The 24,078-nt window shown below is 44.0% G+C and overlaps 1 protein-coding gene across 12 annotated transcripts in view; it reads left to right on the top strand.

The window, feature by feature from the left end:
* Positions 1-11,580: 11,580 nt before the first annotated feature.
* ZNF618 (zinc finger protein 618) overlaps positions 11,581-24,078 on the top strand; it is a 174,720-nt gene continuing 162,222 nt past the window's right edge. For 11 of the 12 annotated variants that reach the window (XM_057721702.1, XM_057721700.1, XM_057721698.1 and 8 more), the window contains exon 1: positions 11,673-11,785. In XM_057721702.1, the coding sequence (XP_057577685.1) occupies positions 11,753-11,785 (33 nt within the window). In that variant the 5' untranslated portion in view covers positions 11,673-11,752. Of the gene's footprint in view, positions 11,786-24,078 lie in introns of all 12 variants that reach the window. The other variant, XM_057721701.1, reaches the window with a different exon arrangement.

The following is a 24,078-nucleotide window of genomic DNA, read 5'->3' as shown; positions in this document are numbered from 1 at the left end:
AGGTGACCCTGGAGGAATGCAACACAAATAGATTTTTTTCAGTTACAATGGACAATGTCCTTACTCAAACTGGCTTAATAAAACAACCCCCCCGCAAAGGGTATAATTGATTCACACAATTAAAAAGCCAAAGGAAGTATAGCTTCAGGTCTGGCTGGATCTAGGGGTTCTAACTGTCACCAGGACTATATCTTCCCACCTCTGGGCTCTGTTTCCTCTCTGTTAGGTATCTTCAGGGACGCTTTTACTACACAGTAGCCCCTGGCTCCACTGGACTTAAACTATATCCTCTCAGTAATCTTAATGGAAAGGGAAACTTTGCATTCCATATTCTTGAAAGTGATCTCATTAGTTTGGCCTGCCATGTGACTATTCCTGAACCAACCTGGGACAAAGGGGATGAAATACATTGATTGGCCAGGCCTAGGTCAGTTGCTGATGGCACTCATAGGTGAGTATAGAAACTCCACTCAGAATACAGAAACGGAGCATGGTGGAGATCTTGTTCTCCAAGGAACGTTGCGATTCTGTTACTAGAATGAGGTGCAATGGAGAACGGATGATCTCTGCAGCCCTCTTTCCACAAAAAAACTAGAAGAGGGTAACTTTCAAGAGGGAAGAGAGAAACAGGTCTTTAGATTTAACTGCCAGTTGCCAGACCTGGCCAATTCTGGCATTTACTTCTCAGGACAGCTCTGTAAATTCAGTGAAATCAATGGTCACATTACTCATTTAACAGATGCAGAAACTGCAGCAGATTGGAGGGAATATGTGTCAGTTATCTGCTGCCACAATAATGCTGCATAACAAACCACCCCAAAACTCAGTGATATAAAATAATAAGCATTTATTTAACTCATGAGTCTGTGGCTTGGGGATTTAATCTGAATGGTTCTCCTAATCTAATTCTGGGGGTGGCTGGCTGTTGGCTGGGCACTCACACATACTGTGGTCAGCTGGGACAACCAAACTGTTTCACCTTACTTTCCTAGTCTTCCAGCAGGCTAGCTGGCATATATTCTCGTGGTAAAGGCAGAAATGCAAGAGTGAGTGCAAACCCAGATGTACAAATACCTTTAAAGCCTCTGCTTATGTGAAATTTGCTAATATACCATTGGCCAAAGCAAGTCATGTGGGGGAAAACTCAGGATCAAGGGATGGGGAAATAGACTCCACCTTCTTAGGGAGAAGAACTGCAAAGTCACATGAGAAAGAGGGATAGATACAGGTTTTAATGTAATCAGTCCACCACAGAACAAAAGGGAAAGTGTAATAAGCCCATGATCCTTTCAGATCACTAAAGATAAACATATGAATTTTGTTTCTCAATAAACTTGGGATAAAAGTCATAAAGGATGATCATTGTTCTAGCTTTATTAAAGCAGCTTTAAAAAATGTTCCTCCTTCAGCTGCTGTAGAAAACGTTATGGTGGGTCCTCAAAAAATCAAACATAGCATTACCATATGATCCAACAATCCTTTTCTGGGTATGTACCCAAAAGAAGTGAAATCAGAGATTTGAACAGAAATTTGCAAAATAATATTTATAGCAGCATTATTCACAATAGCCAAAAGGTGGAAGCAACCCAATGCTTGTCAATGGACAAATGGATAAACAAAACGTGGTATATCTATACAATGGAATGTTTTCAGCCTTAAAAAGGAATGGAATTCTGATACATGCTATATCATGAATGAACCTTGAAGACATGTTAGGTGAAATAAGAGGGACAATAAAGGACAAATATTGTACGAATCCCACTTATATGAGGTCCCTAAAATAGTCAAATTCACAGTGACAGAAGGTAGAATGGTGGTTACCAGAGGCTGGGAGGAGGTAATAGAAAGTTATTGTTTAATGGGTACATAGTTTCAGTTTGGGATGATGAAAAATTCTGGAGATGAATAGTGGTGATTCATAACAATGTGAATGTACTTCATGTCACTGAACTGTACACTTAAAAATGGTTCAATTAGTAAATTTTACCACAATAAGAAAAAGAAGTTCCTTCCTTTATGCTGATCTTCAAGGTTTTGACTGAGCCAACAGCCAATCAGCTAATACTTTCGCTGGCTAACCTAACATATGGGTATGCCGGCCGTTTAGAAACTATGAACCTGGTCCTCTCCTCTTGAACCTCATAGTCAAGTTGGGGAACTGGAATATTAAAATCATGAGGATAGCAAGGCCCAGAGTTTACAATATTGTATTATCAATAATACAAGACAACTTGGGCTCCATGTCAAGTGATGGCCAATAACTGCTACAGAACTGGAAAAGCTTGTTAAAAATACAGACATGGGCCCCTCCAGAGCTGTTAATTCAGAATCTTAGCAGTGTTAAGGGTTGGAAATCTGTCTTTTTCACAAGCCTCATAGGTGATTCAGATGTACAGCCAGGTTGGAAATCCCTCTAAACTATACCCAGACTAATTCTAGAAAAAAAAAAAATGACCCGTTTGAAGAATTAAGTCTTATTGGGGACATTGAAAACTGAAAAATTTGAAAAAAATTTTACTGGGTAGAAATAAGCAGCAAAAAACAGCATTGACAAAGACTAATACTGCATATAGTAAAGATTGTTATTGACTAAAATATGGATGGAAGACCCTAAATCTTCTTGACAAAATTTAATGAGGACAATTTTTAAAAATTTATTTATTTATTTAATTTACTTATTGGCTGTGCTGGGTCTTTGTGGCTGCACACGGGCTTTCTCTAGTTGCTGAGAGCGGGGGCTAATCTTCACTGTGGTGCGCAGGCTCCTCATTGGAGTGGCTTCTCTTGTTGTGGAGCATGGGCCTAGGTGCGTGGGCTTCAATAGTTGTGGCACATGGGCTCAGTAGTTGTGGCTCGCAGGCTCTAGAGCACAGGCTCAATAGTTGTGGCGCATGGGCTTAGTTGCTCCGTGGCATGTGGAATCTTCCCAGGGCAGGGCTTGAACCTGTGTCCCCAATGCAGGCAGATCCTTTACCACTGCGCCACCTAGGAAGTCCCTTGACAAAATTTAGATTGCAGCATTTGCCTGGGAAAATTGAACCTGGTAGGACTAAGAGTCACAAGAGAAAACTCATGTTGTTAGAAAAAAAATTAGCAATTTTTGATGGGGACAAACCACTGATCAATGAATCAAATTTTGTTGTCAAATATACATTGAAATGAGATAATTCTGATGAGAGAAATGTCAGGGTAGGCTTCTATCTTTTTCGAATACTTCATACATATTACTTTTCTTAATTTTTTATCTTGAAATCATTTCAAAGTTACATGGAACAGTTGAAAGAATAGTACAAATGACTCTTGAATACCCTTTACCCAGATTTGTAACTGTTAACATGTGGTCACATATTATTGCTTTATCTCATATATATATGTGTGATGTATGTTCACATATAGACACATAGGTAGATATGTATATGCACATATAAATAATTTGTTGTCTTGAACCATTTGAGAGTTGCAGACATCATGTCCCTGTACATCAAAAGTGTGTACTTTCTAAGGGCAAGAAATCATCTTATATGATCCAGAACATCTATGAGGGTGAGTCAAAACTTATCTGCGCTCTGGCTGTACAATTTATTTTGATTAACTTTTAGAAAAGACAAATACATCGAGGGGGGGGAGTCAAGGAAGGGAGGGAATACGGGGATGTGTGTATAAAAACAGATGATTGAACTTGGTGTACCCCCCCAAAAAATAAAATTAAAAAAAAAAGACAAATACAGCATTTTTGACATAATCTCCTTGCTTTTCAATACACTTTGTCCATCTGTCAACAAGCTTTCGTATTCTCTCACTAAAAAATGTTTTACGCCGAGCTGCGAGCCACGAATGCACCGCTGTCTTCACTTCTTCATCGGAAGTGAATCTTTGTCCTTGTAGGGCTACATTCAGGGGACCAAACAGGTGAAAGTCCGATGAAGCAAGATCAGGGCTACGGGGAGGATGCTTTAACACCTCAAAACTAAGTAATTCACGACAGACTTAGGTTTTGAAAAGTTTGTATGAGATGGGTACAGAAAAGACTCATGGAAGAGCATAAACAGAAGTGTTTGGATATCTGCAAACAAAATTTGGACCAATACTCTAAGGAAGGTGAAAGTTTCTTAAAGAGAATCATTACTGGTGACAAGACATGGATTCATCACATTGAGCCTGAGAGTAAACGGCAGAGTATGGAATGGAAACATCCTTAATCGCCGACCAAGAAAAAGTTTAAAAGTCAACTAGCAGCTGGAAAATTGATGCTTACAGTTTTCTGGGATTCTCAAGGGCTAGTATTGGAACATTATCAGGAAAAAGGTTCAACAATTAACAGTGCTCATTACAGTGAGATGCTTATTGAAGAGCTGAAGCCTAAAGTTTGGATTAAACGCAGAGGACTGCTATCCAAGGGCGTTGTGATCTTGCGTGACAATGCACGTCCGCACGCTTCTGCCCACACTGTCCACACTCTGCAAAAACTTTGTTCTGAGGTGTTAAAGCATCCTCCCTATAGTCCTGATCATGCTCCATTGGATTTTCACCTGTTTGGTCCCCTGAAAGCAGCCCTACGAGGACAAAGATTCACTTCTGATGAAGAAGTGAAGACAGTGATACATTTGCGGCTCGTGGCTCAGCCTAAAACATTTTTTAGTGAGAGAATACAAAAGCTTGTTGACAGATGGACAAAGTGTATTGAAAAGCAAGGAGATTATGTCAAAAATGCTGTATTTGTCTTTTCTAAAAGTTAATCAAAATAAATTGTACAGCCAGAGTGCAGATAACTTTTGACTCACCCTCATATCAAGTCAGAAATTTAACATGGATAAATACTATTATCTAATATCCTAGCATATTCAGATTTCACCAACTGTCCCCATAACGTCCTCTATAGCAATTTTTTTTTCACTCTGATTTAGGGTCCAATTCCAGATCACTCTTTGCCTTTAGTGGTCGTATTTCTTTAATCTCTTTTAATTTGAAACAGTTCCTCAGCCTTTGTTTGTCTTTCATAACACTGACATTGAAGAGTACAGGCCAGTTGTTTTGTAGAATGCCTCTCGATCTGGGTTCGTCTGATGTTTCCTCATGGTTAGATTTGGGTTATGCGTTTTTTGGCAGGAATTCTATGTGAGTGTCGTTGGTTCTTGCTGCCTCACATAGGAAGGTACATCATGTCCATTTGTCCATTTGCTAGTGAAGGATAGATTCCGCTTTACCTTCTGTGCCTCACTCTCCTCATCTGTTTGTGCAGATAAGTCAGGAGAATAATCCAACAGTGCCACAACTGAGCAGTCATTTCAGACAGACTCCACCCACTGGACTGTGGGCAAATAAAAGCCACACATGCGATCCTGTCATGATTAATTCTGATCATCGCTAGTATCTGGGATGCCTAATGTGTGCTGGCACTCATCATTTTTTTAACCTTCATACAAAAGATGAATATACATATTATTATTCCCATTTGACAGTTAAGGAAACTGAGGCTTAGAGACAGTAGTGTGATGTGCTCTGGCTTGCATGGCTGGAAAGGGGCTGAGCTGGGATTTGAGCCTGGTCTGGTCTGGTCCAGAGCCTGAACCCTGCACCATGCCACACTGTCAGTTAATCCCCTTTGCAAGTGTACCTCATGGCAGAAAGGACAGATTAAAGCCTCCTTTGGGGACCTCCAGATGGCATATGGGAAAAACAAGATAGACCAGCTCCCTGCCATCTTCGTTCCTCTCCCTCCTTCCCCTGGCCTGGGTCCTCCTCCCTTCTGAGATCCAGCAGAACTAAGGTCAGGATTGTCGCCACAGTTGGGGGCATAGCCTGCTGGACATGGGGCAGCTGCATCCAAAGCTGATTTTGTTCCCTTCTTGGCTGGATAATGCTGTTCAAACGAGGTGACTCCATCCCAGCCCCACCCAGGACGCTGAATTTCCCCATATATGTTCAAGTGGAAATGAGCTGGGACTAGTAATAGTAACTACTTTGCATTGAGTGCATAACATGAATTAATGCTTTAAATCACCCTGTATGTTAGGAACCTTATTGTGCCCATTTTTGCAGATGAGAAAACTGGGGCTTTTATGGTGGCTAAGGTCACAATCTGGTGAGTACAGAGCAGGGATTCCTACACAGATCTAATTGCTGAGACTGGATGAGATCTTTACCAGGATGCTAGACTTTCTCTAGGCTTCATAGGATGGCAGGCACATGGAATAGATTTTTGAAACACGTGCTACATTTTACTGTGTTTGCTATTGAATCCATGGATGGGCTACTCAGATTCGGCCTTAATTCTGATTCTTGCTCTGGGCCATCAGCTTGATCTCTTCTCTTTTGATTTGCGAGTCTTGTGTCCTGGGCCTTCATTCTTTCTGACTTTTCCTCCCTGGGGGACTGCTAAGGCCTCAAGTACCTGTCTCTCACCATGACTTGCAAGGACCTCTCCTAAGGAAATAAATTGATGCCACATCTTCCCAACTTCTTCTTTTGTGGGGGAGGGGAGGCAGAAAAGGAAGGAAAAGAAGAAAATTCCACAGTCAAAGAAAGACGATTTAATGAAACTGTCGATTTTTGTTTTGTTTTGTTTCATTTTTCGTTTTTTTGGCCACTTGGATTGTGGGATCTTAGTTCCTTGAACAGGGATTGAACCCAGGTCCTCGGCAGTGAAAGCGCTCTGTCCTAACCACTGGACTGCCAATCGCCAGAAATTTCCACGGGGCAGCGGGCGCACTGTGAGCAGAGGCCTGCCTGAGAGTCAGACTGGGCTGCCACTGGCTGGTTTGGCCAAGGACTTGAGCCTCAAATCCCCCATCTTTCAAACAGGGGTGACTGTAACTTCTCTGCCCATCTCAGAGAAGTCGTGGATCAAATAAGAAATCCTGCCATCTTGTTTGATAAATTGCTAAGAGATTGTGTAAGACTGGATTGTGAGGTTCTCTCCTATCATGTAGAGACTTAGGGAGCCCGAGTCCCCCTGGCAGGGGTTTCACAAAAGAGCATTGTTTAGGCTTAAAAAAGAAACTCAGCTTCAGGAAGAAGACACCATTTTGTGAAGTTCCTGCCGTCATTCTGTTCCACACCCTTAAGAACCTACTCTTTCACTCTAAAGTCATCTTCTCCACCAAGATCTACCCACGAGATTTTAGCCAAGACCCAGGTTCTTTTTCAAACCCAAAGGCTATTTCTGGGGCATTTCCTGTCTCCCCGTTCCCCTCAGCTGCCTGTGACAGAAGCGTGACATCTACCTTGTACTCTCACCTGACAAAATCTCAAAATCTCACCATTCTCAATCCCTGATTACCTCAAAATCTCCAGATTCCACCAGGAGGACATGTAGCTTTTAGTGAGTTTTTATGTCAGGCCCTGGACTGAGCCCCTTTAGGCCCCTAACCTCAGCAAATTCTCACTGTCCTCGATGAGGTTCAACATTTAATGGGTCTTTCCAGCCTGCCACACCTCCTTCCCTCAGGGATGGGTCTCTGAAGTCTCCATGCGTTACGTGACACTGTTCCCCTTGCTCATCAATGACTGGCTCCTGGTGGCATCTGAGTCAAGCTCAGCCAACCACATTCTCTGTCCTGGGAATTTGGGTTGGAACAGGGACACCAGTCAGCACCCGTTGGCACTGAGGCCATTTTGTCTGTGTGCCCAGAGAGGCACCTACCTGGAGAGGGGCAGAAAGGAAGAGGGGCAGAGAGAGACAGAGAGAATGAATTGGAATTGAGACGTCCGGAGATCTGTGGCGCAGAGTGATGGAGAGAGAGAGCCTGGTTCCTGATGATTTTCTAGTTCCTGGCTCCAAGCCTCTGGAGGCTTCATTTCATTTCCTGCCCTTGGGTACCATGATTTAATTTAATAAAATAACACCTTTTTTTGTTAAGCATGATTTTGTTCCTACTGGTTACAACTAAAAGAGTGTTGATAAGCCTGGTAGGCTTTATGGTCCCCATTTTACAGAGACAGAAACTAAGGCATGGAGATTAAGCCAGGAACCCAGGGTCACACAGCTAGTCAGTGGCTGAGGCGGGAAACACATCTCTGCTTCCAGTAGCTGACGTGTATGGAGTGCTTTCTTCATACCCGGCACTTTCTAAAAGCTTTATGTGTATTACCTCATTTCATCCTCGAAGCACCCCTACTGTCAGCACCATTTGAAGGATGGGGAAATAGAGGCAAGGGGAGTGTGAGTTGATCGCTTGAGATCAGGTAGCATTTGAGGGCCAGAGCCAGGGTTGGGACCCAGGCAGTTGACATCATAGCCTGGGCTCTTAGTAATTAAAGCAGTGCTGGTGCTGGGGAGCAGTGGGCTGGGGATGGAAGGGGTCAGAAGTTTCTAGAATTTGATGAACAGGTATGTCGAATTGAATCATGGACACTTAGAGCATGGGTAAGCTCTTGGAGGTCCCTACTGGACTATGTTTCCACCAAATGTAAGTGTCTGTTCTCAGTAGCTCTGACTGACGGTCTTCCTGCCCCTGTGATATCGTGGTGCCTGTTGCCACCATTGAGCAGGTCTTGCCCTGCCCTCGGGCTCTCCCTAAATACTCCCTGTCCTTCCCCCCGGCCACTCCATCCCTGCTTGTGGGAAGTCTACTCTTAGTTGACCTCCTGAACAGGGATAAATCACAGCTCTGGGTGACAGCATCGTTTCCACTGTGGTTTGGGATATGTGTGCGTTCATTCAGAAATCGGATTTTGTCAGGAAGATATAAAGCCCAGTCTTTGTCCCCTGAGCACATACACTTTGTGGCCCAGGAGGGACAAAGTGAAGAAGGGACAGACCCTCCAGTGCCAGGATGCTGTGGAGGACACGCCTCCCTCCCCTCGGTGGTGTTGAATGCGCTCTACACTCTCTGCCCAGATGTGCTCATGGAGGAGAAGGCCCAGTTCCTGCAGCCTTGGGTGGTAGAGAAGCAGAAAAGGCTTGCAGTGATTCTAGAAAGGGAAGGCTGAGAAGGACCCATGAGGATTTTCCAGGCCTAGAAAGTCATTCCAGGTTAGGGTCACTAACCCTTTTGCGAAATCAGTGAAAGCCAGAGATTTTCTTCCCCAAAATGCACATGTTAGAGATAAATTTGCTTAAGTCATAAAATTTCTTAGTTCATGGATCCCCAAACCTACCTAAGGACACTATTTAAGAATCCCTGATCTAGAGAGACTCTGCCATCCGATTAAGACCCAGAGAGGAAGGATGCTTCTCCCCAGCCCTCCCGCAGGATGTTATTCCTCTCGGAATCTTCACCGACCTCCTTGGGCTGGGGTGGGCCTTGTCTCTTTCTCTTGTGCCTGTGCATTTTGCTGGTGGCACTACATGACAACGGCTCTTCAAATGTGGTCTTCAGAGCAGCGGCAGCAGCAGTAGCAGTATCAACTGAGACTTGTTAGAGATGCAAATTCTTGGTCCCTATCCCTGACCGGCTAAATCAGAAGTCACAGCCAGTGTTGGAACAGGCCCTCAACTGTGATTCTGAGGAGGGCTCATGTTTGAGAAGGGCTGCTGCAAGCAATCCTCTTTCTGATCGTGCGGCTGCCCTACTAGACACAACATGCCTGGCACCTAGTAAGTGCTCAATGAATGTTGATCGGATCATGCTTTCCTGACTCCCAGGGCAGGATTTTTTCCCTTGGTACCCGATAGCTCTCAGCCATGGTGACTGAGACCCAAAGTTATTTTGGATCCAGTTTCTTTCTACTCCAGGGCCTTAAGTCAGGTGTGGCTCCACTAGGCAGAGTAGGGGGTCTGGTCTTGAGACAGGTGCCCAGTAACCTTCACACAGGGATGGAGCCAGAAAGGCATCAAACATGGAGCATTTCTCTGCGTAACAGGGCCTCAGCCATCTGGTGGCTGAGAGGCAGACGGGCAGGGGGCTGCGTGGTCTGTTCATATGTCCCCGGCTCATGGGAGCCCAACACTGCCAAACTCCACAGGCTGCCCTGCTCTCCTCGTGCCTGCCCTACACCAGCCTTGGCAGAAGCTGCCAAACTTTTGCCAGGGACACACTTGCCAGGCTGGCAGGGAGAAAAATGGCCACTTTTTATTTTCAACGACTCTCCAGCTTTTGGGGTGGTGGGGGAATGGTTCAGAGATTCCTCTTAATCTTGTGCATGTGTTTGGTCTGGAGAAGAGTGTGTCTCAATTCTCTGTAGGGCTAAATTCTCACATTTTCATTCTTTAGGGTGAGGCAGTGTCTTCTATACAATCTTTTAGTTTCCAGACATTTAAAACATAACTTTTCTAGAGGATGCAGGGAAAAAAATTCCTGTAATTCTTCCTGTCTCATATTGACCCAACCCCTTATATATTAAAAAAAAAAACCCAAACCCAAAACCAAAAAAACCCATTTGATTTTTTAAGGTGGGGGCAGAGAAAAGATAGTTTACCCTTAATTTCCAATATTTTTATTTTAAAAAAGTATCTTTCTATTTTTCTCTTGGGGAGGGCTAAAGAAAGATTTCTCTCATCTCATATTTATGAAGTTCTTCAAATTTTTATTCTAAAATAATCAGTCGATTGTGGGAGATGTAGGATGAATCAATAATCCCTTCCATTCCTATATGGGGCAGATCTTTCAAACTTTTAATTTTTTTTTTTAATTTGATTTTTTTGGAAAGTGAGGAGGAAACGGGGATGGGGGGTGGGATCCCTTCTAAACCTTCCCAAGTTACAAGAAGGTAGTTCCCGAATTTAAAAGTAATCTGATATTTTAGGGTGTTGGATAGAAATATTCTTAATTCACATAGTGTTTCACAAATTTTTCTTTTCAAAATCAACTTGATTGGGGGATGTGGGTGGGTGGGTGGGGGTCTCACCCCCCCCTTACCCTTTCACTCATCATGTCTTACACGCGGCCAGTTCTTCAAACTTTTATTTTTAAAATAAATACGTTAAAAAATTTGACAGAGGTAGAGAGAAACATTCTCTTTATCCCGCATTTCACATACAAGCAGCTCCTCAAATATTTATTTTTAAAATCAATCTGATTGGGGGGCCAGAAAGAGTCCCCTTACCCCTCCTGCCTGACAGAGGGCTAGTTCTTCAAACTTTTATTTTTCAATTACATTGGATTTTTTTGGAGGGACGGCAAGGGCAGTAGGAATATCCCCATTGAGCCTTGCGAGTCTTCCACAAGGCCAGGTTTTCAAACTTTATTTAAAAAATCAATCTGATTTTTTGGGGGGTGGGGGGGGAGCCGGAGAGTTCCCATTAACCCCTTGTGTTCCGCCCAGAGGCGGCTCCCCGAAACTTTTTCTGCAACGTGAAAATGACCTCTCCGAGGGGCTGGAGAGCGGGGGCAGGGCAGGAGGGGGGCGCGGGGAGAGCCGGGCGCGGCGCGGGAAAGTTTGGGGGGCGGGTGCGCCGCGGCCCGGGGGCAGCCGGGCGGGCGGGAGCGGCGCGCCCGGGGGCCGGCCGGCTTTGTGTGCGGCGCGGAGGCCGGCGGCGCGGAGGCCGAGGCCGAGGCCGGGAGCTCGCGGGCCGCGCGGCGAGGCCGGCCCGGGGGCGGGCAGGGCGGCGGGGGGCGGCCGCGGCCCCGCGAGGGGCGGCTCGGCGGCGGCGGCGGCGGTGGCCGGCGCGGGCCGGGGGTGGGGGCGAGGGCCGGGCGCCCCCCCCGCCCCCGCGCGCCCCCAGCGCCCCCGCCCCCCCTGCCTGAGCGGGGCGGGCGGAGGAGGGAGCGGCGGCGGCGGCGGCGGCGGCGGCATTGGCATTGTGCGCGCACCAGCAGCCCGGCCCGGGAGGAGCAGGACGCGCCGGGGCCGCCTCCTCCCGCGCGGACCCATGAACCAGCCGGGCGGCGCGGCGGCTCCGCAGGTACGACGGGGGGCCGGGGGCATGCACCGCGCGGGGGACCCCGGGGGGCCGGGGCCCGGGGCGCTGCGCCACTTCATTGCAAGATTTGCAGAATGCAAAGTGCCTGGGCACGTTTGCGGGCTTTTTTGTGGGCGCAAACGGGAGGGTCGGGGTCTGGAGAGCCCCCCCCCGGGCGCCGCGGGGTGTGAGGAGGGTGGGGGTGACGCGGGGTTTTTTTCGGGGCCCCCCCCCCGGCACCCCCTCCAGCCCCGGGCTCGGACCGGAGCCCAGAAAACAAAGCGGCGAGAGAACAGAGCAGCCATTTCAGTTTGGACAATTCACATTTTGCAAAAATGCAACCCCTTCCAGCTCTCCCCCCTCCCCCCTAAATTTGCAATTTCCCCCTGACCTTCTGTGCGCTCGGGGTCCCTGATGATCCCCCGGGAGGTCTTTCCCCCCTAGCCCCCTATCTTTGCAACAATCTTTTTTTTTTTAGGCCATATTTCCCTTTCTCAATTTTTTTTTCTAATTTTTCTTCAAACGGTAGTTTTTTCCCATTAAAACGACGCCACCTAGAGGATACTATTTTGTAAATAAAAAAAAGAAATTAAAATTGAAAAGAAATATTTTTTATTTCTTATTTTTTCAAAAGTTTGCTCTGTAAGCCAGTGGAGGGGAAAGAGATTCTTTTTTATTCTTTTTGCGGGTGACAATTTTCACTTTGATCTTTCCAGGAGCATAGAGACAGTTTTTATTTCTGAAGCCAAATCCAGATAATATGTAAATGAAAATTAAGCTGGAATTTGAATGAATTCAGTTTTTGAAGGGGAGAAAGCAAAAAGCCTTCTAAAACCAGAGTCAATTTGGCTGCCCAACTCATTTTAGTTTGAGAAAAAAACTATTTGAGATGAGGAAAGGAGGGAAATTGTGGAGTTTAGGGGAAACTGGGAGAATTGGCTTTATTGAAGCAATTAGAAATTGTACTTCATTGTAATTTGGAACTTGTTTAGCTCAGCAGGCAAAAAAGACTAATTTCGCCATTTGGCAGTATTTAAAGTTTTTCTGCGTTCAAGAAGGAAGGATTTAAAAGAGAAAATAGACCCTAAAATGTTGGCTTTGGACACACCCAAAAATTGTAGGTTTTTTTTTTTTAATTTTTCATTTACATTTTACTGCATTTAAATCTCAAGGTTCTAAAGAAAAACAGAAACTGGAAAAGTTAGAGTGAAATCCTGCCTTTTTTCCCCTGCATTTGTTGGGTTTTGTTATTTTTTTTTTGTTTTGATGGAATAATTAAGACTGTTTTCTGATTTTGTTTCCTGAAAGGTCTAGGCATTTCTTTTTTTGTTGTTGTTTTATCCAGAAAATGTCAGAAACCTTTTCTGACCAATATTCATTGGGAAAAAAATGTAAATTCATTACATTATATAAATTGAGTAGCCCACAGATTTGTAGGAGAGACCGCCATTAAAATAAGATATGCATAATTAACATTATTATGAAAAAACTAACAGTGGATTCACAGAAGCTCATTTTTTATGACATGCAACTGAATCAGTTGATAAAGACAAGGGTTGAGGAATCCTTGGTAGGAAGAAAATTTTCCTTTCTGTGTGCTTGCTCAATCTTACAATTTGAAAATTTTATTATTAAAAAAAATATACATCCAGATTGGTTTTAGGCCTCTTCGATTGTGATGTGGGGTTGGTAGTTTATTAACATTTGGTATTCTTCACAAATTTGATTACCTTCAAAGGGGGAAAAATCCATTAATCTTGATCATGGGGGGAGGGGGGGTCTGTGATTTTGTTTTTTTAAAGCGCAAATTTTACTGACCTAAGAAGGAAAAGATAAAAGAGTGAAGAACAGAGAGGAGGTGAAAATTCTGATTTTTATCCATCTTGTCTAGTGAAATACTTACTTTGCTGAAAAAATGGGGTAAAACACCAATTCAGCTGATTCTAGCAGCAAAATTTAATTTTTTTTTTTTAAGGAAAATAAATCAAAATATAAACAAAAGCCAAACCCAGAGGTACTTGTCTTTGGAACATGAAAGCATCTGTGCAAATAGTATCTGATGTAGTTGTTAGCCTTCCAAAGAATCAAGTAAGGTGAAACCAAAAAAAAAAAAAAAAAAAATTTTTTTTTTTTTCCTTTGGGAAGACAAATGTTGGCCGAATTGAAATTTAAGAGAGGAGAATAAGGTACCTACCCAAAGTTGAAGGGTTATTTGTGGTAAATTAGTATCTGAACTTTCTGGGGATTTTGCACCAAAAAAAAAAAAAGTTCCAATTTTTCTGTCCCAAAGGAGGGGGACATATTGTTAGCATTTGTGGAGTGGGATCTTGATGGGACTTGATGGGGGGGTCACACAGGGCTAGGACAGGAAACCCCATATCCCTTTTGCCAGCCACTAGCTGATCTTGGAAGAAGTGATGGCACCAGTCCATGGATTCCCAACCCCATTTTGTGGAAATTCAGATTTCTAAGGGGTTACAAATTCCGTGAAATATATTTGTCAGTGGCAGAGGTTCAACGTTTCCCATCAGCACCATTGCATTTGGGAGATTTTTACTTTTTTAGTAACAAAATCCTTAAGGGCTGACTGGCCACATTCTGACATATTTGGAATGAGCCTTTTTTTTTTTTTAAGTAGCATAATTAAAAATTTTTTTTCTGTTGAATTATTTAGGCCGATGCCTAGGACAGTCAAAGAATTTATAATTTCCAAGGGCTCTGGAGGCCTCATGAGACCGTAGGGCCAGTTTAGCAAGTGATGGAGGAGAGCTGTGCCCTGAACTGGGGAGGGGTAGGTGGGCACCCCTACCGGGCGCATGAGAAAAAGTCAGGGTTGTAGATAACAGGTTATTTCTGGTGCAAGGAATAAAAATATTGCAGCACGTCCCTTTGTGTGTCCTAGATCTCCTGACACACAACTCAGATTCCTTCATTCCATTCTGTCAAGATTTTGTTGTGTTGTCTACAGTTTAAAGGGAACTCCTGGCTAGAAATTGAAAATCATCTCTGTTTTGTAGTCCTGTGTTTTCTTTCTTTCTTTTTTTTTTTAATTGGTTATTCTGATCATGTTTGTTGTAAAGGAAATAGAGGTGCATGATGGTACTGTTGGAGGCGGGGTCAGTTTTCTTTTGTTTCTATTGGCGTCTCTCAGGATTGCGACCTGACCTGGGGCTTCCTCTCTCACCTCCTATCATGGATAGGACCAGAAATGGATCTGTCAGCTGATTTTTATTAAGCCATGTCTGTTCACCAAACTCCCTTGTAATATTGGGCAAAAAATCTGGCAAATTGGACTTGAGGGGTGGTAATTTGATGATGGGCTGAGTTATTTTGGTGAAAGATCATTTATGCTCAGTTTCACAGTGGAGACTCTTATTAATGTTTTGCTTTTCCGCCTGAGTTTTTTTTTTTTTCTAGTAAGGTTTGAAATTTCAAGGGCTTGCTTTATAGCTTGACTTTGGACCAAGCTAAGAAAAAGGGTTTGCTTATACTTTCGGCCCTGCACAGGGGTGAACTTGAACAAGGGCTCTTGCTTTTGCAGAAGGAAAGCAACAAAGATGGCTGGTCACTGTAAGTGTGACCTCTCCCTGGTCCTAGAAAATAAATAGCCAATGGTTTGTTTCGTTTGAGAAACAGAGTTTAAAAACTCCTCCATTGTCAGATACAATTTTTTCTTCTACCTTTGACTCAGCTCTTGGCATGCTGCTTTCTCTGACCTCAGAATCCTCATGTCTTCTCCTTGGTGGGGTGATAAGACTTTCCTTGCATGCTTCACTGGATGTATAAGCTGACTTGTCATGGTCATGGTGAAATTTGGAAATTTTTTCATGTTCTTGTAATGTTTAGTGTCAGTTGTGTCTCCTCTCTGATGATGGAAGGTGAAGTGGCTTTGTGGGTATGTAGGAGCCCTAGCTCTCCCAAGGTCTTGCTGTATGACCTTGGACAAACCACTATTTTCTTGTGAGCCTCAGTTTTTGCATTTGTCATATGAGAGCTTTGGATCAAAACTGAGATATTAATAAATAGTTTTCCTCTCTGATTCTGACCCCAAGTGGTAGACAATAGCTCCCTGAATCACTGTGTTGAGAAGGATTCTGAGGTCACATCTGGACTCCTATATTCTGGAGAGTGGGGTACAGTGGTCAAATAGCGGTGTCCATCACAGAGTGGGGAGTATACCTCTTATTCACCATACCCGGGCTAGGCTGTCAATCACGACCCATAAGTGGGTTGTAAAATCAATTTAGTGGGTCACAATCATCATGAGGAAAAAAAAAAGAATAGAATAGAATACAGGGGAACACAAACTAGCAGAGGCATAGCTATGTATTGAAGGTAAGTGCTGTCTCATGAAACTTTAGTTATGTATGTGCATGATAAATGTAAGTCCTACCGTAAGTCACCATTACAAAAATCTGACAGGTACGGGTCTAGATGATTGACGGTGAAGTGCTCCAAGAACACCGCACGTTGCTGCTTATACTTTATTTTCTTATTTTTTTTATCCCAGTTGACTTTTCACATGAACCCTATGGGGTAGGTGTCCTGGGCCACATGTTTTGTCCCCTGGTTGAGCCTGCCTTAAGGGTCAGCTGTGACGAGGTCTCAGCTGCGTGGCAGCCGGGCACGCACCTCAGCTTGTTGGCCTTGGAAGAGCTGGGAAGGACAGGTGCTATGTTTCTCTGGCAGGAAAAGATTCTTTAAGCAGTGTGGGATCCCTGTCTTGGTGGGAGGGAGAGCAGCCCCAGTTACTTTTATTCCTTACTTTTACTTCACATTGCCAGAGGAATTTTTGTGGAGTTAGAGAGTTCGTGTTTGTGCTATATTTAAAGTCCAATCAGACTCCGAGCAAATGTCTATATTTTTATGTGTATGCACTTCCTACAAGCTCCAGAATTGCTGTCTTGGGCTCCTCATCTTTTAAATGTGTCAGGCCGGCGCTGTCCAATCAAAATATAATTCGAGCCACAAATGTGAACCACATATGTCATTTAAAATTTGGGGGGAAATTCCCTGGCGGTACAGTGTGCTTCCACTGCTAGGGGCACGGGTTCAGTCCCTGGTCAGGGAGCTAAGATCCTGCATGCCGTGCAGCATGGCCAAAAAACAAACAAACAAACATAAAAACCCAGAAAGCAAAAAACACCACAAAACGACAACCAAAAAATAAATAAATTTTTCTGGTAACACTTAAAAAAACCAAAAAGAAGTGGGTGAAATTAACTTTAATAATATAATTTATTTAACCTAGTATATCCACAATGCTATCATTTCAGTATTCATTATCATAAAAAGTATTAGGGTGCTATTTTCCATTCTTTCTTTGGGGGCAGGTATTAAGTCTTTTCTGACTAGCCACATTTCATGCACTCAGTAGCCACATGTGGCTAATGGCTTCTGTATCAGGTAGGGCCAGACCAGTGTTGCATCTTGTTATTGTTACTGGGTGGCCTCAGAAGGTTATGACACATCTTTGAAAGCTCTTGGTTTTGTTGGTGGGACTTCCTTCCTGAACCCTCTCTGCTCTGAGGCATTTCAGCCTGTAGTGGTGATGCGTTCCATCCATTTAGCCTCTTCTGGCTAACATGGTCCGCGCCTCCCTATTATTTATCCCAAAGCAGTCTTCTGCCGAGGTTAGGCCAGAACGCTTTAGTTAAAAGTGACAAACGATGGCTAGAAACTCCAGGATGTTGTGTCTCAGCATGTGTGCCATTGAAGGTAAGAAGTGCAGGAGGTTGTCATAGGAGGTGAGTTTTAATAAAGGATTGTCTGAAAGAAGGATGAAGATGGAAGAAGACAGCAGGTGGGTAGGACCAGGGTTGGGGTCTGAGGGATGGGAGGAGATCCAGGTGCAAAGATGGTCTGTCAGTGAAATCTGTTTCTGAACTGAACATGGGACCACCAGGAAATCCCCCCAGGATAGGCCTTAAGTCAGAAGCATAGAAAATATCCGACACCCGCCCAATTAGTGAAATGGAAAGGTGGATTTGAGGTCGGCCATACCAGAGTTTGAAATCCAGCCTCATTACATGGTTAGCGTTGTGTTACTTTAGGAAAGTCACCTCTGGTTTTGGAACCACAGCTTCTGCATCTGGAAAAAGGGGGATAATAATCTTGACCTTGAAAGGTTGGTCTGATTAAGTGATGCAATTCATGTGTTACATCCAGCCAGACCTCAGGAGGTTGTCCTTAGAAGGTAGTCAATACACATTAGTAATCCCCTGACCCAGTGGTCTCCATTTGGGGAGATTGAGTCCCAGTGACAACAATTTTGGTAGTTCTGGAAACTCAATGACTTATTTTTAATAGGCAGCGTTAGGTAACAACAGAAAATGTACACTTCTTTGATTGTTGCTTTATTTTAGAACAGACTAGGATGAGACATCCCTTGGACCTTACACATCTGTCTTGTCAAAAGTGGTCTCAATGCTTTCATTTCAGGGATGTTCTGGCTCCTCCAGATATTTCTGGATTTGTTTCAAAGCCTGTGGCACAGTATTTAAAGGGATAAATCTTAATTCGTGGTGAACTGTCTACCTTTGAGCTTCTGCTCACACTGGGCCTTCCGTCTCTGCTCCCTGAGAAACCAGACCACCCCTCCTCCCCCTTGAGACCTACCTGCATGTCCTCTTCTCTGGGGCCTTCCTGAACCTCTCCAGTCTGCAGTACACTTTCCAGATACTCTGGGCCCACAGATGAGAGTTGGTTTTTCACATTTCTGTGTTGCCAGCCAGCTTGTGAGTTCCTTGAGGGCAGAGATCATGGGTTATTCATTTTAGGGTCTGGCACAGAGCAGCAGCTCAGTAAATGTTTGATGACTTAATTTGATTTTTTGGAAAAAGCTCAGATCATCTGGATTTGAGTCTAGTGGAGAGTAGGTGACCAGTTTGGGTTTGGCCATCTGGTCAACAGCAGTGTTTTGTTAGGGAGCCGTAAATAGATTTTCTTAGAGCCGGCTGTGAAGCCCATGGCTTCCTTGGAATAATAAATCAGAGAGGGCTTCTTGGATGGGGAGAATGCTCCTTTGGCTTTGCATGTTGTGGAGAATTTTTTTCAAAGTTCCCCATCCCCCTTCACTCCTGTTGTATAAACCGTTTCCTTAAAATAGATGGGAGGCATCCAGGGTTATCATCCAGATTTGCAGGTGTGATGAATGTCTAAAGGGGTAGGAAGGGGGGTGCCTTGAGGTGGAAGGGACTTAACGATACCCTGTCCCTGCTCTAGGAGCTGGTCTTGGCCATAGGCCCTGGAATTGGACATCAGGGGGCTGTTTGCCCAGAACAGCTGGGCACGTGGGCCCCTCAGATGTGAAGTAGCTAAATGTGTGGTTTGATGTTCAATCAGACCCCACCTTGGGTCGGGTTCCCATTTGCACATGCCAAAGATTCAGGTAAAATTTATGGGAGAAAACTGAGACTATTCTGTTTCTTTGCTTAATTTTTTTTCTGTAAGTTTTCGAAAGTGCTATTACAGGACCCCATATTTCCTCAATGGTCAAGTCCCCACATTTTCATATTTCTGAAATTGGAATGTGTTTTACAGTAGATGTGTTCTGTTAGGGCACTATTTCTCCCTCTTTTTTTTTTTTTTTTGGTCTCAGAAAGCTATTATAAAACTGATGGTGTATCTAACAGTTGAAGGCACCTTGGAATTGAGGATATAGAGTGCCCTGCTTGTGGTGGGGTGGACTGTGACATTGGGGACTTCCAATTCTGCCTTTTTTTAACCTCACTTATCTCTAGGTTTGGCTTCTCCATCTGTACAATGAGGCTAGAACTTTGCCTTGGGAAGAAGCATGTGGAACTCTGAATTAGCACCCTTTTCCTTCTGTGTCTTGCTGTGGCCCCTTCTCTAAAAGGCGGAAGTAGCCATTGGGAGAGAGGTGAAGCCTTGTGAACAGGTGGTCCCTTCTCTATGATTACATGGATTGCTGTCCTACCAGCTGGGCATTTCCGAGGGTAGAACAAACAGGTTGAAGTTGGAGGGACAAGGCTCCACTCCCCTCTCTGCTCTGCTACTTAATCATATTGTGATCTTTGTCAAAGTATTGCACTTTGTTTCCCGTATCTATAAGATGGGGATGTTGATGAAGATGATGTGTGGCACAGGGTCCTTGTGAAAAGTTGCAAGAGATGGGAGGAAAAAAAGCTTTGTAAAGGGCAAAGTGCTTTTCACTTGCAGAGTATTATTTGTACATCTAATCCAGGGATGGTATATAAGTAACGTACATGCCTTCACTCCCCATATTTAAGCCTGTGGCAGACATCGCTAATCGATCATGGCAGTCTTTTCCATTGAGACTGGCCAGTGGCCTCAGAGCCCTTCTTACTATCATGCTACCACATGAAGGCAGCTTGTCATTTCTGACCTAGTCATACACACGTCCACATACAAACACACATGCCAGGAAAGAGAGGTGGAGTTACTTGCCCAGAACCTCAGTAAATAGGCGGAGCCACTTCAAGCCTCAGATTTAACTCCTCGGCCAGTGCTTTTCCTGCTATTTGCATGTACACTGTGTCAAAAGGAATTAGAGTTAATTTGGTCTTGAGAAATTATGAGAGGATCTTGACTCCTCCCTTCCCTGTTATAATTAGATACCCTTGGGGTTGTCATCAAAGCAGGCCTGGATGACCTGCTTCTCTCTCTGATCCCTGAGGATCAGGTTTCAAAGGGGAGATGTGGTGGCTGAGCCACTGGGTTGGGCAGTGCTGCCTGCTCGCTCACTCCTGTGGTGTAGATGACGTGGCCGAGGGGCAGGGCAGGCCCTGGGGTTCCTGGATGACCACCTGGCTTTATGACGGGTTTACTGTTTACACACTCAAGGACCATCGTAGAGTTCCTCAGTCCCTGGGAATCTTAATTTCTACATCTGGGATCTGAGATGTACATAATCCTTCACGGGAATGAAATGAGATAGCCTATTTAAAAATGATTTTTAAACTCTGAAGCCCTATATATGGATTATTTTGTTTTGATTCTATTTTATATGTGTTAATTTTTATAACTAGTGCTAATCACTAATAATTAGTGCCTTGTTGGTAAATTGAATAAACCCATAGTCACAGATGGGTGCCTGCAAGGTGAATTGGCCCCTTATCTTGTTTTGTTTTGTTTTGTTTTATTTTATTTTATTTTATTTTATTTTATTTTATTTTATTTTATTTTATTTTATTTTATTTGCTGGCCTAAGGTTTAAAAAGTTCAGAACTTTTCAGCCTTTGCAGTGTATGTGTTCTCCTGTTTGAGTCAGTTGCCACCCAACTCCCATTTCAGTCCTGTGTGTGACTTGCTGTGCCCCGGAAGGCACTGGGGTCTGGGCACCCCGATCTACCCTCTGTTTGTTAATCTGCTAAGTGGGAGAACAGTCCACTCCTATACCCCTCTCAGGCTTCCCGCAAGCATCCCACGAGTTAATGGACTCAAAAGTGCTTCATAAACAGGGAAGAACTGGAGAAACATGTTGGCGACAACTCCTTTCTTTTCTTAAAAAGGAAAGGAGGGAGGCCGAGGTGAGAATGGCATTGAGTTGACAGAAAAATGATATAAATATTTTGGCTGACGCGGCAGCAGGAGGCTTCGTATATAAGCTAAAGAGAAAACATGGAGTCAGGTGATGCTGTGCTCCCCAGTCTGCTATAGAAAACACAGGGACACTTGCTTTCTAGTGAAGCGAGTTCTGTGTCAGGGATGGAGTCTCTGATTCCCAGGGGCCAGCCCTGGTCCTTGCGGGTATCCAGGGCGAAGTGAAATCTCGTATCTCCCCCATGGGTGGACATGACTCCTACCAAGTGGAGGAGGTCCAAGCGTCCCTTGGCAAGCCCCTGGCTTGCAGTTTGCTGGTAACAGTAAAAGTCAGAAGCTGTGTTGGCTCCCTTTCTGGATGTGTTATTGTCCAAGACAGCATGCCCGAGGGGCTAGGCATTCTGCCTCTCAGCTTTGAGCCTCCTCCTGGACAAATTCCCACCAGCCCCAACATTCTTACAGAGAATTGCGAATGGAAATTTTTATCAGGTGGAATTTCGTGGAGAATTTGTGTTTTGTTTTACTTGGGGCTCCCAGTTTTGTGAGATAAGTGGACATAGCCAGGGTCCTTGGAATACCCAGAGAGAACAGATGAAGACAGTTTTGGATGCTGGAGAATTGTTTTTTTTTTTTTTAAATCTCATCAACTGGGGAAAAATAACTATAAAAATTTAAGTACGTTATGTGGGTGTTTCTTATAATGTATGCTGGAAAAGCAGAAAGTGAAACTGATTTGAAATAAAACTGAAACTGACCTGAAATGAGGCCTCAGGGAAGGAAAACTTCCCTGGGGTGCTACTAGCTGGAGGTGGAATTTGCTGTGAGGCTAGTCTTTTTGAATCAGAGGAGCCTAGAGCTAAAAGGGCTGATGGAGATTATCGAAGTTTGTGCCATCCAATACATACTGGTAACCGCTAGCTGCATGTGGCTATTGAGCAGTTGCAGTGTGGCTAGCCTGAATTGAGATGTGCCATAAGTGTAAAATTCACACTGGGTTTTATTTTATTTATTTTTTATTGAATTATACTTTTCTCTTCTCTAGGTCTGGATCTTAAAGACTTAGTAGGAAAAGAATGACTGTAGAAGATCTCAGTCATTTTTTAAAATACGGGTTACAGATTGAAGGGATAGCATTTTATGTATTGTGTTAAATAAGATGTTATGAAAATTAGTTTCACTTGTTTTTATTTTCATTTTTTTGCAATGTGGCTACTAGAAAATTTGAAATTACCTGTGTGGCTTATATTACATTTCTGTTGGATTGTGCTGATCCAAGGCACCCTGCATCCCCCAGCGAGGGGGAGTAGCTTGCTCAGGGGTCAGGTCAGAGGGCAGCTTCATCAGGTCACTGGACAGACTACAGGACTCAGGGTTTGGGTCTGAGAAGGAAGGATGATGTAGTGGTGTAGGTGTCAGCATAGCTAGGTGGTTGAAATGGAGGGGTAATGGAGAGCTTGAGAGAGGGACAGACGGAGAGAGAGAGAGACCGATAATTCAGGGGGAAATATTAAACTGCTTCCCGCTTTGCTTATCCATTTCCCTAAACATTAATTAAACACTTTAGAAGAAAGTGAACCTAACAAGGTGAGCAAAAACAAATTGAAAAGATTACCCCTGACAGTTTCTCTGATTGCCAAAAACATTTCAGTCTATTTTGTCTGTAACTAGGGTCTTTTTTGAATCAGAGTACAGTTCAGGGCTGGTTTGGGCATAAAAACCCAGGTCACGTTACAGGCTGTGGAGTTTGGGTCCTGGAGTTCTGGAAGCCATTCTCTATTTATAAAGTCAGGTCTGCTCCCTGTAATGATTTAGGAAGCAAGGCTTCTAGAAAACCCAAAGGGCATATAACCAGAGTGGACAGAGCTGGCGGGATGGGGTTACCTAGCTCCCCTGGCATAGAGACCTGGAGGAGGGTGACTAACCTTGGGGGGAGCAGCAAAGCTAAACTTGAACCCAGGTCTAGCTTTCCAGCCTAGTACTCCTGCTCTTAGTGTTTTGAAAGGAGTTTGAGTGATGTGTTGGAAATTCAACCTTACCATATTTCTTTTCATTAATCAGGTACTCTTTCTGTCAAAAGACCGAAGTTTAGCATTCTTATTTATCTCACTTGTTTTTTGCAAAGTAGAATTTGTCTACCTTGAACTATAATCATTGCACATTTGTTGGCATGTTATATTCCAGGCACTGGGCTAAGCGTTTAACATCTATTATCTCATTTAATATAATCACCCTGAAAAGTAGGGCTTTTTCTTTCCTTTTCTTTCTTTTTTTTTTCAATATATGAGAGAATGGAGATTCAGAGGTGAATGCACTTGCCCATGGGCACAGAGCTAGTAGGGGGTAGTTGGATTCAAATTCAGTTGGATGCCAAATTCCAGGCTCACAACAGCCCTTTCAGGAAAGTGAAGTAACGTGGCCAAGATGTGGAGTTGGTGATTGGCTGGGACCTGAACCCAGCTCCGTTAGTTGTGCTGCCCACGCCCTGCCCTAAACCTCACTGTGGGGGGGTTGTCCTGCACTGTGCTGTCATGCCAAGTTGCCTTCCCCACTCTGAGGACCTGTGGACAGCACTTGCTCTCTCCCATTCCTCAGCTCCCAGTGCGCCTCAGTGGACCCGGGCTGAGTGTTTCATGCTCACAGAGCCTTTAACACCGCGTTTGAAAACAGTTGCAGAAGGTTTGCTGTAATTAATTACATTTGACATACTTGGAATTGGGGCCTCTTGGATTCAGAATGCAAATTTATGCCCAGACAGATGTAAGGTATGCCTG

The sequence above is a fragment of the Hippopotamus amphibius genome, chromosome 2 (genome assembly GCF_030028045.1).
Source record: "Hippopotamus amphibius kiboko isolate mHipAmp2 chromosome 2, mHipAmp2.hap2, whole genome shotgun sequence".
NCBI lineage: Eukaryota > Metazoa > Chordata > Mammalia > Artiodactyla > Hippopotamidae > Hippopotamus > Hippopotamus amphibius.
Note: the sequence above shows the minus strand (reverse complement) of the source record. Positions and strands in the feature narration are given on the sequence as shown.